The 19855-nt window shown below is 43.6% G+C and overlaps 1 protein-coding gene and 1 non-coding gene across 2 annotated transcripts; both read right to left on the reverse strand.

The window, feature by feature from the left end:
• Positions 1-841: 841 nt before the first annotated feature.
• Positions 842-914, reverse strand: TRNAA-UGC. Its single transcript has one exon. It is a non-coding gene; the product is annotated as a tRNA-Ala (tRNA).
• A 921-nt stretch (positions 915-1835) lies between these two features.
• Positions 1836-16574, reverse strand: LOC110693897 (ABC transporter G family member 8-like). The gene is made up of 2 exons (XM_021871070.1): positions 14810-16574; positions 1836-2944 (listed from the first exon to the last, which is right to left on the reverse strand). The coding sequence occupies exons 1-2, from the start codon at positions 16373-16375 to the stop codon at positions 2687-2689; spliced, it is 1824 nt and encodes a 607-aa protein (XP_021726762.1). The 5' UTR covers positions 16376-16574; the 3' UTR covers positions 1836-2686.
• Between the last annotated feature and the right edge of the window lie 3281 nt (positions 16575-19855).

Below are 19855 nucleotides of genomic sequence, written 5' to 3' on the forward strand. Positions count from 1 at the left end.
CCAGTTCTCCATCTTCAAATCTTCCTCTCCTTCAAGCCGTCACTGCTCAAAGGTAATTTTATGTTAACTTTTTTGTTTTCATTTCGGTTTTATGTTGCTGATTCGTTGTTTGCAGGATTTGCATGTCTTTATTTTTTGATTTTTACTTCTGATTTGTTCATATAATTTCATATAATTTCTGATTTGTTCATATAATTTCTGATTTTTTGATGTTGTTCATGTAATTTTTAATTTTATTGTTCTTGTTGTTCATTTAATTTCTGATTTTTTAATTTTATTGTGTTGCTTCATTGCTAAAATGTTTTAATCTCATAGAACAAGTATTAATAGTTTTAGTCACATTACATATTGATATGTTGTTCCTTTTTTTTATCTCGAGTTATTGGTTATTATTTATGTCCCGCTAAATATTCATCTTGACCTGCAACCGACTCACTTCGTAAATGATCTGCATCGACCCACACTGACCCACCCAATAACCACTCCTAGTAGTAAGTAGTTTGTAAACGGTTCGATTTATAAGGATTCGGTTCATAAACAGTTCGGTTTATAAATGGTTCGGTTTATAAACGGTCCGGTTTATAAACGGTTCGGTTTGTAAACGGTTCGGTTTATAACGGTTTTTTATGCCAGTTTAAACGGTTTCGGGTTAGAAACGGTTCGGTTTATTTTCGGTTCGGTTTCCTTTCCAGTTCGGTTTAGATTTGGTTCGGTTCTAAAACGGTTTAACATTACTCGGATCGGTTCGGTTTCGGGTTTACTAAAATGCGGTTCGGGTCGGTTTTTGACAGTGCTATATGCACCGCATATTTCAGACAATTAACAAAAAGTCTAAAACAATTGGAGATGCGGGGGATCGAACCCCGTGCCTCTCGCATGCAAAGCGAGCGCTCTACCATTTGAGCTACATCCCCAATGATGTAAACTCAGCTAATTGTTATGTATATAATGTTGATAATAAATTCGTTTCTCCAAAACTTGTTAGTGTGTAAGTTATATACTACGTATACACAGTAGAATTTATTGTTTTGTTACACCGTTAGTCAATTTGGAGAAGCTTACTTACTTTTAATTTTATTTATTTATTTTGACATGCTTTTTTCCTTAATTGATTTAATTAATGGAATAAATGAATAACCATTCCATTTGTGACACTTTATATGCATCACCATTTTGTTTGTTCATTATATTATTGTCCATAAATAAAATAACAAAGCTAAGAAAAAATAATACTTGTACTAAATTTAGATTATGACACATAAACTTGTAAAATAAAGTAAATATAAAAAAAACGTGTAAAATAGCTATTTAATTTTCTCTTTTATTTCAACTAATTATTTAAGAACCAAGCCTTTGATTCTTACAAGAATATATGGCCTCGCTCTTCCAAACGTCTCATCTCAATACCCCCAACAACCGTTATACAACGTAGATGATTAAACCCAATAATAACCTAATTAAGTTAGGATTGCGTGCAACCGTTGCACACTTGCACTAGAAGAAGTTAATCATTTCGAACATACGAAACATAACATCTAACAATTAGAATCACACCACTTATAAATTATAATCCATACAACTATACAAGTCAGTAATCTACTGTTTAATTCCGTAAACATTAGAAACACAACATTCTATAATCAAAGGCAAAGTTTACTAGCTCGTTTTAATTTTTCAATAATAAGCTGTTTGGAAAGAGTTTGAGTTACGTTGTAGGCAACGAACTAAGTTCACGTGTGGTAGTTGGTGATTTAGATCTATATCCCGTGAGTTTTTCCCCCCTATAAATTCATGTGCAACCAAACAGAGTGCACTTAGCTAAACAAAAGTAATGGGGAACTCCATTATTACTATAACAAGTATTCTTTTTAAAGACTTTATTATTTTGTTTTTTTTTGACAGAAACAAGAAGCTTAAATAAAAATTGACAAGCAATTTTGGAGGTTTATACTGTTTTTATTTTGGATATATTTGATAAGGACCCCGTGACATCTTTTTAATTTCCTATTTCATATACTCTGCTGAATTTCCTAACCAAGATTCTCTCCATGGCATGTGAGTATGTGGTCCATCCAATAATTCCATGGGTCGAACCTCATTAGGAATATGTGTTTGTTGAGTCATAAATTGAGCATAGTTGAAAAATCTATTTTTTTCTTTGTGTTAAACATCCATCTCATGTTAAGTTTAGAATTTTTTTTTTTTTTTTTTTTTTGAATGGACATGTTTAGTTTAGATGATGCATGCAGATTATGACGTTTAGAACTGAATTAATATATTTAGAAAATTATAATACACATTCAATCCCTAATTAAAAGCGTCATTTTTCCTAGGATTTTCATTGCCAAATAAAAGCCCCATTATTTCTCATTTTGATGGGGTTTAATATTTAATATATATATACCATTGGCTAGATAAGGACAATCATATCTCAAATACATACTAGTACATACATTCACTAAGGGATCGGAAAGTGAAACAACAGAATATAACAATGAATGTCCCACGTCTTATTTTATGCTCATGCATGTATATATGTAGCGAATCTAATCAATAATGTATGTACTATTGAAAGGGAAATAAGATAACTGAACTTATATATTCAACAAATTACAATAATAGTAACACTGCATTGTTTGTACAACTTAGAACAAACATATTAAAATTGATCATCAAATTAACATCATTATTTTTTGGACCTTGATACTCTCTTAATTAAAACCAACAAACAAAGCACTCTATAGAGCACAAAGAACCCAACTAAAACATAAACATTATTCCATCTTTGCCCTTCATGTAACCCTCTTTTTACCAACACATCATGTCCTGTCACCATACAACTCTTGCTCTCTTCATACCAAACCAAACACTTTGTAACAAGACATGAATACTCATTTATAAGCAATGCATCAAGGGCATACTTGTACATTGACAAGTATTGCATGTGTTTGGGTCCAATTTAGTCCAATTGGGCCTGGTCACTGAATGATCCAATTAAAAGCCCAAGGCTAAGGTTCAACTCTCCAAATATGCTAAAGTCAAAAATCAACATCCTCAAAGCCATGTCAAGGCCAGTCAACGGCCCAATCAGCTTGGCCCAGCCCAACTGACTTCCGGGCCCAATCCGCCTCCTTCATTAGCCAAGGTATAAAAGCCAACAATTTGGTCAATTCTTGGTAAGACAATAAAGCCTCAAGCAACTAAACTCTTGCACAGCTTTCTCTCTCTAATATACTGACTTAAGCATCGGAGGGGCCTTCCTCGGCGTCCCCCCCGAGGCTAGTTTACGTGTATTTGTTGTGCAGGAAACCCTCGGCTCCTGCGTCGTTCGGACCGAGACCAAGTTCCCTCAAGATAAAAGGATCTTCCGAGATTCGATTGTTTTCATCCGAAACAATTTGGCGCCGTCTGTGGGGACCGCTACTAAATTTCGCGTCAGTCATCAAACACTCCGGCAGTCGCCATGACTAAGAGTGGAAAGAGTTCCAAGAAGGCTAAGAAGGGAGGAGGCCGGATTACGGTGAGGGAACGCCAGCCGGTTTATCCCTCCCCGGAGCAAGCCTCTTCCGAATCGGAGGCCCCCATTTCTCCGGAAAGGGAAGCCTCAAGAGGTCCTAGCCTCCAGGAGGAGAACACCTCGCACCACACTCGGCAGCCGGGGCCATCCCCGAGACCGAGTGGCTCAGGTGCGAGGAACTCCCCGCCGCGCCATAGCGTGCAATCCAGGTCACATCCGCGGGAGACTCCTCCCTCCGGACCCTCCACCGAGGAAGTGGCCAGAGCAGTGGCCATCTGCATGGAGTTCCTTAAAGCTCAAGGGGCTCCAATCCAGATGCCTGATGATCACCAGCCGAGAAACCTGAAAAGGAGGATCGGTCAGGATGATGGTGGACAAGTTCCACCACATAGACAGCTCGGCCAGAGGTGGCGAGGGGACACCCGAAACTCCAGTAAGGAGAGGAGGAGGAACCCTCAACCCTCTGACCACTCTGAAGCTCAGAATTCCATGGGGCCCTCCAAGGACCCGGAATTCGCCCGCCAAAGTGTTCACGAACGCTTGGGTTCGAGGGAGGTGAGTGTGCATAGCCGCCTCACCTTCCCAGAGGATACCGGACCCCACCCAACCTTGTCTCAGCCGGGGACGAAAACCACTTCCACCTCTGAGAGAGGAGGGAGCGAGGTCCCTGAGGCCGGGTACAAGGGGAAGGCGGTCATGGTTCCATCGAACTCGCCCTTCCAGAAGTGGATTCTGGAAGAGCATGTGCCAACGGTCAAAATCCCGGCACATATTACTTACGATGGTACCTCAGATCCTAAGGATCACATTGCCTCTTACGAGGGGCACATGTATCTGAACCCGAGGTCTGAGGCTACCTGGTGTAAATACTTTCCTACGACCCTCAAAGGTGTTGCCCAATCCTGGATCACCAAAGGGCTCAAGGAAGGCTCCATAACCGGTTGGAACGACCTCTCCAACAAGTTCAAGAGCAAATTCTCTACGGCCAACCGCCGAGAGAAGACCACTGCAGAGCTAATGAGTCTGCAGCAGGCGGAGGACGAGAGCCTCCGCGACTATCTGACTCGCTTCAGCAACGAGTCATCCGGAATCACAAGCCTGGATCAAGGCCTGGCCGTGTTCGCGCTACGGAACGGCCTCCAAGCTGGAAAGTTCCTGGACTTCATGGTCATGCATCCCCCGCAGACCCTGGAGGAAGCCTTGGAAGCATCGGATAGGTTCATCCGAGCCGAGGAGTGGAACAGATCCAGGTCTCAGTCTCGTCCGAGAATTGAGAAGCCGAAAGGGCAGCAGCCCGAAGTCTCGGCGCAGAGGAAAGGGAAGGCTAAGGCCTCAGAACCGTCCTCTGCTGCCGAGCCGAAGAAGGAAAGACACTTTCCCTACACGGGAAGGTACGATTCATACACTCCACTCTCCCTTCCCCGTGCTAAGATTTTCAGCACGACGAAGGACGAGGGGAGATTCAAAAAACCTCGTCCGTTGCCTCCCTGGCATCAGACGAGGGGAAAGGACCAGTGGTGCGAGTTCCATGACTCACCCGGACATCGCACCGAGGACTGCGTCCAGCTGAAGGACCAGATTGAGGATCTGGTCCGCAAGGGGTACCTGAGCCAATACCTCGCGGACAGGCGCGAGGAGAAAAAAGCTGAAAAAGATTCTCGGCAGGACCTCAACTTCGCTCGGAAGAAGGATAAGGGACCTCAGGGCAAGGAGTCCCTCGACATCCTAGTTATTTCCGGGGGAATCTCGCGAGGCACAGCCAAACGCCAACTGAGGGGTCTAACCCATCAGATTCATCAGGCTGAGCTTCGGCAGTCCCAGTCACCGGCGCCGAACATCCTGTTCACAGCCGAAGACTGTGAGGGGGTGGTATACCCCCACGATGACCCACTAGTAATCATTCTGGGCATCGCCAACCGCAACGTCTGGCGGACCCTCGTCGACGGCGGTAGCGGGGCGAACATCCTCTTCCGAGGAGCGTTCGACCAGCTGAGGATGGGAGCCGAGCACCTGGACCCCGCACCCTACCCGGTGTCTGGATTCAACGGCTCTTCCTCGTATCCTGACGGGAAGATTACACTTCCTGACACCATCGGCGAAGGCCGAGCAGCTAGGAATATCATGGCCGAATTTTTGGTCGTAGATGCTCCATCTGCATACAACGTGATCATGGGGAGACCCCTCATTCACGGCATTCAAGGAGTCGTCTCCACGTATCATCAAATCATGATATACGTTTCAGACGAGGGACGCTCCGAGAAAATAAAGGGCAGTCAAAAAGAAGCCCGCCGATGCAATCACCTCAAGCCATCCACGTCTCGCCGAGGCGACCGTGGCGATGGGGAGGAAAAGCACCGGGACCGAAACGCCAAAAAGCCGAGAGGCTCAGACGTTTCGGCTAATGAAGCCCCAGACAACGAGAAATCTGATGGGGGCCAAAAGGCTGACTCCGCCTCAGAGCCGAACGACTCTGATGGCCAGCCGCGGTCAGGAAAGTCTGCTAATATTGATAGCAGGCCGGAATTCGAGGAATCCAACTCTAAGAGCATGGAGACGGATGACCTGACCGAGTCAATAGAACTGACCGTAGGAGATCCGAACAGATGTGTTAGCATCGGGTCGTCACTGGAGCCAAACACCCGTGCGGCACTCGTCCAACTCCTACGGGCCAGTGGAGACGTGTTCGCCTTCTCAGCCGCAGAAATGCCCGGGATTGATCCGGACTTCGTCTCCCATAGGCTTAATGTCGACCCCTCCAGTCGACCCGTTAAGCAGAAAAAGCGGAACTACTCCGCCGAAAAGAACCAGAACATCGCAGCTGAGGTCGATAAGCTCCTAGATGCTGGGTTCATTGAACCCTGTCAGTATCCGGAGTGGCTGGCCAATGTTGTAATGGTTCAGAAGGCAAATGGTAACTGGAGGATGTGCGTTGACTTCACGGACCTGAATAGGGCATGTCCCAAGGACTCCTATCCGCTGCCGAGGATCGACCAACTGGTCGACTCGACAAGCGGGCATGCTCTGCTCAGTTTCATGGACGCATTCTCGGGATACCATCAGATCTTCATGCACCCCGAGGACCGAGCTAAAACAGCGTTCATAACAAGTTCCGGGTTGTACAATTACAGAATGATGCCCTTCGGATTGAAAAATGCGGGGGCAACATATCAGAGGTTGGTTGATCAGGTTTTCGCCGAGCAAAAAGGCCGAAACATGGAGGTTTATGTTGACGACTCAATCGTCAAAAGCATAAAAGAAAAAGATCATGTCACGGACCTAGCCGAAACCTTCGCCACCCTCAGAAAATACAAAATGAAGCTGAATCCGAAGAAATGTGTCTTCGGCGTGAAGTCAGGCAAGTTCCTCGGCTTCATGGTCAGCAAGAGGGGGATTGATGCAAACCCCGCCAAAGTACAAGCTGCTTTAGACCTCCCCGAGCCGAAGACAAAAAGGGATATTCAGCGTCTAGCCGGGAGAATGGCTGCCTTGTCCAGGTTCATCTCACGAGCCTCAGACAAAGGGCTCCCTTTCTTCAAGGCGCTGAAGCTCCAAAATTCAAAAGGCATTGAATGGGGAGACGAACAAAGGTCAGCCTTTCAGCAGCTCCGTGAACACCTGGCTCAACTCCCAACACTGGCAAGGCCAGTCGTAGGAGACATCCTATACTTATACGTGGCGGTCAGTCCAGCCACGGTAAGCGCGGTGCTGCTAAGGGAAGAAGAAAAAGTTCAACAGCCGATCTATTTCGTCAGCCACACCCTGACGGATGCCGAGACGCGCTACCCATTGTTAGAAAAAGTGGCTTATGCAGTGGTGGTGGCTGCTCGGAAGTTGCGACCCTATTTTGATTCTCATCAAATAGCGGTTCTAACTGATCAGCCGTTAGAGAAAGTCCTCGGCAAGGTTGAAAAATCCGGTAGACTAGCAAAGTGGGCTTTCGAGCTCACCGAGTTCAGTATCGGTTATCAGCCGAGAACAGCCATCAAGGCGCAAGCCTTGGCAGACTTCTTGGCCGAGTGCTCCTATCAGGAGACTCTGGATGCAAGGAGGAAAATCTGGACCGTCTTCACGGATGGGTCCTCCACCGTGAACGGTTCGGGGGCAGGGGTCGTCATTACCTCTCCCGAAGGCAAAACCTTCGAGTATGCACTAAAATTTTCATTCAAAGCCTCTAACAACGAGGCCGAATATGAAGCAGCCATTGCTGGCTTAGACCTGTGCATATCGTTGGAAGCCGAGCATGTCTACCTCAAGACAGATTCTCAGCTGGTCGCCAATCAGATCCGGGGGGAGTATGAGGCTAAAGAGCCTTCAATGGCAGCTTACCTCACAAGGATCAAATCGACAATTGCGAAGCTGAGATCTTTCGAAGTAGAGCTGATCCCAAGGGGTCAAAATGCTCAAGCGGACGCACTCTCCAAACTTGCAAGCTCAACTCTGACTGAGTTAAGCCGTTCTGTCTATGTGGAGGTGCGCCGAGAAAAGAGTGTAGCCGAAGCAATATCAATCTGCTGCGCTGCACTCGAGCCGAGCTGGATGGATGACATCCTGGCTTATAAACTCAGGGACGAGCTCCCCGAGGATAGGAATTCGGCCTCCAAGATAAAGCGGATCAGTTCACGATTCCTCGTCTTCGGCGGCCAACTCCTCAGAAAATCCTTCTCCGCTCCATTATTGAAATGCGTGGGTCCAACGGATGCCGACTATATTCTCCGAGAGATTCACCTCGGCATCTGCGGAAACCACATAGGAGGGAGAACCTTAGCCCACAAAGCTCTCAGGGCAGGGTATTTTTGGCCTACAATGATCTCGGATGCAAAGAACATGGTCAGAAAATGCGAGAAATGCCAAAAATTTGCACCGGTAATCCATCGGCCATGCCTAGATCTCCAGCCAATTCTTAATCCTCTTCCATTTGCACAATGGGGGTTGGATATTCTGGGACCCTTTCCCGAGGCCCCATACAAAAGAAAGTGGCTGATAGTCGGAATCGACTATTTCAGCAAATGGATTGAAGCGGAAGCTGCTTCAAGCATATCTGAGCAAACTGTCAGACAGTTCATCTGGCAGAACATAATAACTCGGTTCGGCATCCCAAAAGTTTTTGTGTTCGACCACGGCAGACAGTTTGACAACCTGCCCTTGCGCCGATACACTGATCAATTCGGGATAAAATTGGCTTACTCCGCGGTTTGCCACCCTCAGAGTAATGGCCAAGCCGAAGCCGCGAATAAACAGATCCTTAACGCTCTCAGAAAAAGAGTAGAGGATCAAAAGTCCAAGTGGGTAGAGGAACTTCCGGGAACCCTCTGGTCACTCCGGACAACCGAGAAGGAGGCAACGGGGCATTCACCTTTTCAGCTGGTGTATGGATCCGAAGCAGTGCTTCCAGTGGAAGTGGGCTCAGAAAGCCTACGAGTGAATCTCTTCTCAGCCGAGGAAAATGAGCAGCTCATGAAAGAGTCCCTCGACTTCCTTGACGAGATTAGAGATCTAGCCCGAGAAAGGATGGCTGCACACAAGCTCAGAATGAGCAAGTCCTACAACCGAAGAGTCTATCAACGACCTCTCAGAGTTGGGGATTTAGTTCTGAGGAATGCTGCAGCTGTTCAAAAAAGTCGCATTCATGGCAAACTCTCAGCATCTTGGGAGGGACCTTATGAAATTTATCAAGAGCTTCAGCCCGGTACCTTCAGACTCAAACAAATGGATGGCACCGAGCTGAAAAACCATTGGAATGCCGATGTGCTCAAAAAATACTATGTGTAAATCCTTCGGATAGTACAATCTATGTAAGTACACTGATTTTGTTTACAAAAAGGCCATCGAGCCAGTATTCATTCAGATTGCGTGTATTCTTTAAGTCTTTATGCTTTCTACGGTTTTTCAAAAATTCAAGGTTTCATTCGGCGCTGTCCGGGGTATTGCATAATGATGCCTTGTACCTCGGCAAGCCGTAAAACCTGCCAAAAAAGGATACAAGCCCGAAGTATTGCATAGTGATGCCTTGTACTTCGGAAAAGCTGTTCCTTTGGGCAAAAAGGCCATAGACTTATCCGAAACATAGCCTAAAAAATAGGAACTGATAAAGCCCCGAAGTATTGCATAGTGATGCCTTGTACTTCGGATGAATCAGTTCCGGGTGGTAGTTGCAACTCTGAAGTATTGCATGATGATGCCTCGTACTTCAGATAAACTGCTGCCCCGGCATGGTGTTTCGGATAGTTGTTCCCTTGGATGAATTGAAGAAAGTGTCACAAGAGTACCATCTCTAGAGTGAAAACTCTCAGGTGGGAAATCAGTACTTTAAAAACAGATGTAGAAAATAAAGCAAAGTGTTCAAAGATCCTCGGCTTAGCCGAGAAAAATTATCAGCCATTCCAGAATTCAGAAGACCTCATCTTCAGATTTCTGGGGGGCAGAGGGAAATAGAGAAATGGCACAACTGATCTAATACCCTTCAGCTCAGCCGAAGTTTGATACTTATGTCAGTTTTTTCACAAGTTGAAAACATCCGAGTACAAACGGCAAAAAGAAGTCTCAGCAGAAATGATTCTCGCTAGCCGAAGTTCTGCACTTAGCAAATATTTGAAAGATCATTCAAAGAAAGCAGTAAAGTGCGAAGACTGGTAAAGCGAAGAAAAAAAATATACACAAGAAAGCTGAGAAAGTGAACTTCTTTGAAATAAAAATGTTGAATTACAAAAATAGTCGGCAGCCGCCCACAAGCGGAAAGTAACAGCTGCCGAAATACGTACAGGCAAAATAAAAATATAATAAGCTGTTGTACGATAAGGCAAGCTGAAGCAAAAAAAAACAAAAGGCAAAAATTCAGAAAGCGGCAAGTCTAAAGTTGAGCGCATGATGAACCGCAAGATTCTGAAGACGACTGCCCGAGTTCCTATGCTTCAGCCTGAGGATCAGACTGATCAGCTTCATTGGGCCCAATGGTGGTCTCAGCTCCAGCAGCAGAAGAAGCAGGCTTTGCACTCTGCCGAGCCTCCCTTTCCCTCTGCTCAGCCTCCAACTCCATCCTCTCAGCTTCTTCCTCGGCTTCCTCAGCCTTAAGGATTTCAGCTTCGATTGGAGTGGCATACTTCATGTGAGGGTCTTCGGGATCTTGGACCCATTCAGCACATTTGGACCAGTCCAGCTTCGGCTCAGCATGAAGGCAGACCCTTCGGCACACTCTGAACCCGTTTCTAAAACCCATTTCATACTCTTCTTGGGTATAGATACGGACTTTGAGTAGAGCCTCAGCATCGGCCAACTTCTTCTTCGTCTCCTCCAAGTCTTCCTCGGATCTCTTCAGCTCATCGACGAGCTTGGAGGAGGAGCCTTTCAGCTCGGTAAACTCTTGCTGAACCCGGGAAGCCTCGGCTTGAACTTGGACCATTTCTTCCTTCTTGGCAGTGAGCTGATCCTCAGCCTCTTGTAGCTTAGCTCTTTGAGCTTCAGCAGCAGCAGCAGCCTCTGAGAGTTGGACGTCTTTGGCCAAGAGCAACTCTTCAGCAGCCATTCGGCTGGCTTCAAGAGCCTCTAGACGCTGCTGCACTTCAGCTTGTGCAGCAGTTCCTTCTTGAATTCGGCTCTCAATAGCAGCCTTGAATTTGGAGACGTCCACTCCCATATGCTCCTGGAGGAATTTTTCCCCTTCCATCAGTGGGGGAAAAACCTCCATCTCCATAGCATCGCAGAAGGTTTTCAGAGCTTCGGCAGCTTTTTTACCGTACTCCTCAACCTCCTGCTGCTTCTCTTCAGCTGCTGCTTGCTTCAGCTTAGCAAGCTTAACTTCCTCTTCAGCCACCTTCCTTTCGTGCACAGCAGCGTCCACCCTATCTTGTAGGGAATCTATCAGCTCTACAGTGAGAGTCTGATTGTGCACGAACTGAAAACAGGGGCACAAGTTAAAAAAGTAAAAAATAATAGCTGAAAGGTTGAGTTCAGAAAGAAATCAAGGCAAGGAAAATTACCTGCATCATCAGCAGTTGGTTAGACCTGGCTGGGTCAGGAACTGATCTACTGGATTCGCCCATCCCAGCAGTGGCCTTCAGCGACCAGATCCTTGCCCTGTCTACTTCGGACATGCCAGCAAAATTGCCGAAATAGGCTGCAGCTCCTTCTCGGTTTTGACCCCATATGAGGTCCCAGATGTGATCTGGGATTGGAATTCGGGGGGCCGAGAAACCCATTTCACCAGAATGCAGAGTCTGGAAAGAAGGGAAGGACGACGATGGAGCTTGATTAGCTTTGGTTGTCTCAGCATCGTCCTTCTCAGAGGAGTCAAGTACTATGACCTCCTCTTCTTCAGGGGTGAGGACGAAAGCCTCAACCTCTCTTGCGATATCTGCCGTGAAGCCTTCAGCACTTGACATCACGGCATCTTTATTTTCGTGCTCAGCAGCACTCTCCTTGATTTCTTCTTGGACCCCTCCCTTAGGTCCGGGAGTTCTCTGATCCACCTCCATCTCAGGAGGTGGTGGAGGGGTCTTTTGAGGAGATTGGGGTGTTGGCTGGGGAACCCTCGGCGATCCATTGCCTTCCTCAGGTTCCCTTATTGCGACGCCGATGGTCATCGGCCTCTGCTGAAAATCATGAGGGCCGATGATGGCCATCCTTCGGCGCCTTTTCAGAAGGGGCTGCTCGTCCATATCTGAATCTGAAGACTCTTGTATTTGATCTTCGGGACGAACAGGAGCTTTGCCTTCTCTGTGTCTGTTACTCTCTTCAGACTGTAACAGACAGGGGGGAAGAAGAGTGTGAGTAAAAAAAAAAAAAAAAAAAAAAAGAAAAGAAAAGAAAAAAGTTGTCTAAAAACTCACCGAGGTCTTCAGCAAAGCCTCGTCTTCTTCAGCTGCTCTAGCTGCAGCTTCGGCTTCAGCAGCTCTGGAGGACCCTTCTCCTCCTTCACAAGCCTCAAGTACCCGTGCAACCTCTTCGGCTGTGCGGGCAGCTTCAGCTTCTTCTTCCAGCAGCTGAAACAAGGGATCCCTCTTCTTCCACCAAGGCTTCTGCCTCTGATACAGAGCAACAGCCTCAATTTGGAAGTGGGAAGAGTCTAGGTGAACCTCTCGGCGCCTTGGTTCAGTGATAGGGGGAGCCCGATCAGTTACGACTCGTTCTCGGCTGACGCCAAGGCGAGCGTAATCAATGCCGACGTTGGTCTCGTCCCGTTCTGAAAAAGAAAAGGGGAGAAGTCAATTCAGTTAGTTCGGCACATCACAAGAAAGCAAAATGAAAGAAGAAAAGAGATAATTAAAAGGCCTCGGCCCCAGCCGAAGAAGATTACCATCCCTAAACTTTCGGCTGAGGCCGACAGCTGCCAGCATATTCTCTTGGAAAACATAGTGCGTATCGGGGAGCCAAGTCTCCGGGATATGCTGCATTCGGCCGCTGCCTCCCCGGTTCGGCAGCTTGCCGAAGATGTTCTGCTGATTAAGGTTCGGGTCTGGCCCGCTATCTTCGGGAGGACCTAAACTTCCCATATCAGGATCCGGCTCGGCAAGATACCGGGGAGCGCTGAAAACATAAGGATGGCTCGGCTCCGTGGGCGCCCTAACCCAAATCCATTGACCTCTCCAGTCCTTGTCTGAAGAGTCGTTCGGCCACATGGTTAGGAACGGGGGCCGAGACTCAATCCGATACCACCCAGAACCATGGCTTCCGTGCCCACTCTGAATATTTGGCACTAGCCGATGGAGCTTTCTGAAGCAGTGCAGGTTCGGCACGTATCTGAAGAATTTGCAGACCCATAAGTACGTCATTACCCTTCGGATGCTGGTGGGGGTCAGCTGGCACAGGGAAATGTTGTAATGGATCAGCAAGTCTCGGACGAATACGTCCAAAGGGAACCTCAGCCCATACTGAAGCTGTCTCGTGTACACCCCCACATACCCCGGGGGTGGACGATGGATTCTATCGGATGCTGAGGGCATTCGGCACCAATATCCATCAGCTTCAAAAATGCCGTAGTGCAACTCAATTTGCTCAGCAAATCGATATTGATCGGCGTTCTCTACCCACCATGAGTAGGGACGGTTCTTTATCATGGCCGAAGCTACTTCGGCATCCTCCCACTCTGAAAACCCTGGGAGGATATCCCAAAGGACAGCGGGAACTTCATCATCCCGTCCTGAAGCTCTCACCCCCTCAGCCCTCTGAGGAGGAGCCGAAGAAATGGGAGTCGCCCTAACCCCTTCAGCAGGGTCAGACTCTGTCCTTCGTCCATTCCAGGTCCCAATCCTGTCCCTGGGATCGGGGATTAGCCTTGCTCTTCTTGGAGCACGGGCTCCACCTCTAACTCCCCTCACCATCGACGAATTTCGAAGGAAAAAGTCGAAAAAGGGGAAAGAGTGCAAAGTCGAGGAAAAATGAAATAAAATCAAAGGAATTTACCTTGATCTGAAGCAAAAGCCGCCGATTTACGAATTGGTAGTGACAGGTCTCAGCTTCTAAGCTTAATGCTCGGGGAATTTGCGAAGTTTTGATGCGGGCTCTTGAGCGTTCTTGAGAATTCTGGGTTTGTGTTGATGAGTGAGTGGGGAGAGAAGACGCGCCTCTATTTATATCTCCAGAAATGGGAATTCAAGGAGTCTGCGTTTCAATTTCTCTCAAGCACCCCACTAAGTAGCCGTTAAACACACGACCTTGCAGTTAAATCGCCCACTACCCGTCCAACTTCCGCAATTATCCACATTAACTGTTGTTATCTCATTAATCATGGGTTAATTACGGTTTAAATTCACATTTTTGGATCAACAAATCATTCACTTCCCTCCTTTTCTGATTAAATCAAACCCGACCCGTCATCCTTCCAAATCGGGTCTGGGGGGCAAGTTGTTTGGGTCCAATTTAGTCCAATTGGGCCTGGTCACTGAATGATCCAATTAAAAGCCCAAGGCTAAGGTTCAACTCTCCAAATATGCTAAAGTCAAAAATCAACATCCTCAAAGCCATGTCAAGGCCAGTCAACGGCCCAATCAGCTTGGCCCAGCCCAACTGACTTCCGGGCCCAATCCGCCTCCTTCATTAGCCAAGGTATAAAAGCCAACAATTTGGTCAATTCTTGGTAAGACAATAAAGCCTCAAGCAACTAAACTCTTGCACAGCTTTCTCTCTCTAATATACTGACTTAAGCATCGGAGGGGCCTTCCTCGGCGTCCCCCCCGAGGCTAGTTTACGTGTATTTGTTGTGCAGGAAACCCTCGGCTCCTGCGTCGTTCGGACCGAGACCAAGTTCCCTCAAGATAAAAGGATCTTCCGAGATTCGATTGTTTTCATCCGAAACAGCATGTAAACCCAATACTTAGGCATACTCTCCTTACCAATGAAGTACCCTGAGAAGAGAAAAAACCCGGCCAGGATCACGGTCACCAACGAGGTCCCGGCTATGTACGTTGGTGCAACCGAGCTAAGGAAGAGTACGAACGAGTTAGCCATAAGTACAATAACCCAAATCACAAGTACAAAGTACCCGAACGACAACCACGTAGCACATAGGCCTACTAGGAAGTACACCGAAAACGAGTAGATTATAGAAATGACTAGCAAATAAGGAAGAAAAACAAGGGTATTAGCTATAAGATAAGATGAAACTCTATAAACCCCACTAGAAGTTTCCCTTAATAGGATTGGCCTTTCATTAATAAAAATTGGTAGGGTTTCTGTTGTTGAAGATAGTAAAAATGTGAGTGTAAATGCAAAAAGACCTAATCTTTTTTGAATCCCTTCTTTGTTATACCCAACATTAATGTAAATAGTCCCTAAAACAAGACCAACAACAAGTGCTTCTAATGTATTTGTCAAAAGAAATTGTTTTGTCCTATATATAATCTTCCAAAATCTTCTAGAAAGTGTGATAATCTCATGAACCCTTGAACTCTTATACTTAATCTTCTCTCTAATCTCGATCGTATCGCGACGATCATTTGTGTTATGAGTAGGAGATGGAGGAACGGGTAGTTGGTTTAATATTTCCATGGCATATTCTAGGGCATTGAGTTGAGGAGGAACATTAAAACCATGAAAATTAAGGTGGTTTTGTAAGGAAGATAAACTTCCATGATGAAGAACTCTTCCTTTAGATAATAAGAGAATTTGATCAATAGTAGAGAGGATCTTAAAGCTTGGTTGATGGATCGATACAACCACGGTTCGATGTCTCGATATCGAGATTGATTTAAGGGTTTGCATTACATTGAAGGCTGATCCACTATCGAGGCCTGAAGTAGGTTCGTCGAGGAGGAGGATACCGGGATCATGTAGTAAACTAAGTCCTATCGAAACCCTTCGTTGTTCGCCTCCGGAAAGACCTTTTGTACACCAAGTGTTTGATAAATGTCGTAGACGAAGCTCTCCTAGGAGAGTTGAAACTACGTCAGAGATTTCTTTTGAGGTGGAGGTAGGGTGGAGGAGACGGGCGGTGAAGGCGAAGGTTTCAGAGACGGTTAAAAGGGAGAGACAAGCGTCATGTTGAGGTACGTAGGCGGAGAGCTTACGGTAGGAGGAAGGGATGATAGGGTGGGAGTTGAGGAAGAGGGTGCCGGAGGTGGGGGAAGTTCGAGCGGCTAGGATGTCGAGGAGGGTGGATTTGCCTGCACCACTTGGGCCGACTATTGCGAGTATTTGGGAAGGAAAGGCAGTTAATGAGATGTCTTGGAGAATGTAGGTAGGTAGAGTGGAGGTGCAATCTTTGAAGAGGAAGGTTGGTGTGTAGGAAGAAGTAGTGGAGTTGTTTGTGGTGGTTTTAGTGTAGGAGATGGATGTGGCTGTTAATTTGTAGGTTTTTCGTGGCGGCGGCGGCGGTGAGGGTGGTGGTGATGGGGGAGAGGATGGAGTGAGGCTATTATGAGGTTCCATAACGGAATTGGAATGAGTTGTGTAAATGGTTGTGAAAATGAGGGAATCTTAAGCTTAGCTTAGCATATCAATTGGCTTGCATTTGAGATTTTTAAGGGGCCAAGTGGAGTTTGGATTTTGGAGAGTTTCCTGTGGATTTGTAGTACTTTGGAATGTAGTAATAATGCCATTTGTAGATACTACAAATTGAGAAATATGTGTGCGGGTGTAGCAAATGGTTTGATAACCCCTCCTAAGCACTTTAATTTATTCACAGTCACAAGAAATGTCATTATTAATTTATTATATGCACTACGAATGCTATTTACTAAAGCTAACTTTTTACGTACAAAGCTTTCTCCTAAGCTAAATAATAAAACCTAATCACAACATGTACAAGTAAATTACAAGGAATATTGCCTTAAATAACCTTTAAAAATAATTGAAATAACTCTTTTAAACCTTCTGCTAACTTAAGATCAATAGTTTAAAAGTGATACTCCAAGTTTCTACCGTAAGATCTTGAAAATACACCGTTTTCTTTAAAGTCCCAGCACGTATAAGTAATAACTAGTAGGGGTTTGAAATTCAGCTTGTTAAAGAAATTGCAAAATATGAAATTTGGCAAATTATAATACGTAATCCCTCCGTTTTTAATTAGTTGCTTCATTTTTTCATGTGCGGAGTTTTAAGAGAAATTGGAGAAGTAATAATATATGGAGGTTGTGGGGTTGGTGGAAGAATAAAAAATTGTAAAAAGCAAACGTAATTGAGAGAATTGGAGGAGAGAGAATATGAAATTAATAAGAAACAAAAGTAGTTTTGAATTACTTGCTTCATTTTTCCATACGCGGAGTATGATTTATGTTGGGTCCACTAGTTGAGAGAAATGAATTAAACATTGTAAAAGTTTTTCAAATAAGGAAATAGAGCAAATAATTAAAAAACGGAGGGAATAGTATCAATTTTATTTTTTTTTTTTCAAAAAAAAATATTTTCACCATCATCTTATAATTAGTCATTGCATGTATCCCTTACATGTTAAATGTTGTATCATTTACACTTTTAATTTAAGTTAATGACTATATACACTAAAAAAATTACTCCATATCATTGTTGAAACTAGTTAGTGCCCGAGATGTGCTGGGATTTTAGTATTAATAATTAGTTATATACTTATATTAGATATTGACTTTTGGATATTAGATATTGCACTTTGAATATTTAATATTATACTAAACAAGTAACCACATATAAAAGTTTTTGTCAAATAAAAATATAGTAGTCAATTAATATGGTAAAAACCCTAAAAATCATTATTTTTCATATCCAAAATCCCTACAATAATCCTATTATAAATTTGAAAATAGAATTTATATAGCAAACTAAATGAATTGTATAATGAATTGTATTAAAAGCACTTAATTACTTGTTCATTTCTTAGCGATATTATTTTATAACATCAAATAAATATATATTTCGTAAAATAAATAAACGTTTTAATAGTCATTAAATTTAATAGAGTAACTTTTTTTTAGAGAAAACGAAGAGCTATCATTAAATTAAATTAAAGTAAGTCCATTTTCACCAATGTGGATAATACTTTGGGGAAAGGACTTCAATCGTACATATTCAACGTTAGCACCCGTATCCGCCTAGCAATGTGATGTACAATCGTATTACAAGCTCTTCTAACATGCGAGACATGAAAAACATCAAAATAAGAATTATAATATATAATGTCATCATAAATGACACCAATCAGAGCATATCATAGTCATCGAATCAGCAACATCCATCACATTAGAAGCGTCATACTCAATCCAGACTTTGATATTACCCATTCATTTGTTCAACATAATGCCACGCTCAATAACATCGAAAAGCAAATACATATAGAATCTACAAAACCAATTGATGCAACTGGTGCAACAAGGAAATGAAATTCTGGTGCAACACTATATGAATTCGGCGGAACAACAACCTAATTTTAATGTTCTGTGAAATCTATCGAACAATTTAACCAGAATTAGGGCTCAAATTTCTGCAATTAAAGTCCAAATCAATAATCAGGATCGGAATCGGAGTGAAATTAGAGCCCTTCATTATGCTCAAATCCTTCCTTCACTAGCCATTAACGTCAATTCAATAGAGGCAACACTCTAACAAACTCTCTAACTAACAAACTATTACATATTAGCAACCTTTTAACAGAATATTACAATAGTATTAACTTAATATAAAATCTATAAAACTTTAGAAGACTCTAGAAAACTCAGTTTAATTCCAATAGTAATTAATAATATTTGAAAATATAAAAATTAATAATAGAATTTGACAATCAATATTTAAACATCATATATACATTATTTAATTTGTAGTTTAATTTGTTTCAAGTAATTTTTTATTCCATAAAATATTTAACTAAACCAATTGTCTAATTTAATATTTTTGTATTTTTTCCATAAAATATTTCACTAAATTAATTCTTTGATTTTTTTATTTTGTAATTAGCTTCATGTAGTTTTTTAATTATAAAAGGTTTAATGTGATTTGTTAATTATAAAAGGTTTCATGTAATTTCTCTTGTAAATATTTAATCAAGTAATATGACCTTTGTTATAAGATTTAGTCTGCCGCTACTTAAGCCGAGATTTTTGTTTTAACAAAAAACACAATTTTTAATCCTTTATAACCGATAAACCATGAATGAATTTGACTTTGATTTGCGCGCTTCTTTAATCAGCCAGCTTAATCGCAATAATTGTTTGTAGATGGAGATGATTCTTGATTTTCTTGGTAACCATCACAAAATTCAAAACATTAATACTAAGATATTTTAGAAATCTTAGTATGTCAAGATATTTCATGTTTGATACCTTTGTACAATCTACAGATAATACTCTTAAGTTTCTGTAGTGCTTATGAAAGTCTAAGCTATATACATACATACTTATAATCTATGTACGTACGCAACTTCTTCAACGATGATTGAATAGATTCAGTTCCCAAGATTGCAGACTAATGTCGGACTTCATTCATACCAATAGCCGAACTTACTAGATATTCTTCAGTCAAATCATCCAAAGAATTAGCCCTCAAAATCTCCTTCGATGAAATAACACGAGCAAGCTAAGGTTAAGCACAATGCCATGCATTTTAAGCAAGCACACATCTGATTGGCTGTTTATGTGTGCCATTTGGAAAAGACAAGCGTCCATCATCAGATCTGTACATAAGATTCTCCTACAGCTTCCATGCGATCATAAGGATGTAAAAGCTCTCTCCCATCCACATACAGATCAATTGAGTTTTGTCAATGATTCGTCCTTCTTTTGCCATAGGTCACTTGTTTCAATTTCCTTCTAAGAAATTTGCTATTGTGATTATGGCCAAAGGAATCCCTTTGACATTTCGTTGCTTGCAATTTATTGATGTTCTTCAACCTTAAAATTTTCAAAACCCACATTTTCCATGAAAAAAATGAAACACTATCCTCCC

This window comes from Chenopodium quinoa, unplaced genomic scaffold (assembly GCF_001683475.1).
Source record: "Chenopodium quinoa cultivar QQ74 unplaced genomic scaffold, ASM168347v1, whole genome shotgun sequence".
In the NCBI taxonomy this organism is placed as follows: Eukaryota; Viridiplantae; Streptophyta; class Magnoliopsida; order Caryophyllales; family Amaranthaceae; genus Chenopodium; species Chenopodium quinoa.

Excerpts from the sequence above, each read along its gene's own strand:
- LOC110693897 (XM_021871070.1), bottom strand. The coding sequence starts at position 16,375 with ATGGAACCTCATAATAGCCTCACTCCATCCTCTCCCCCATCACCACCA. Across the intron at positions 2,945-14,809 it reads TGCCTAAGTATTGGGTTTAC|ATGCAATACTTGTCAATGTA; the intron begins ATGCTGTTTCGG and ends GGACCCAAACAC.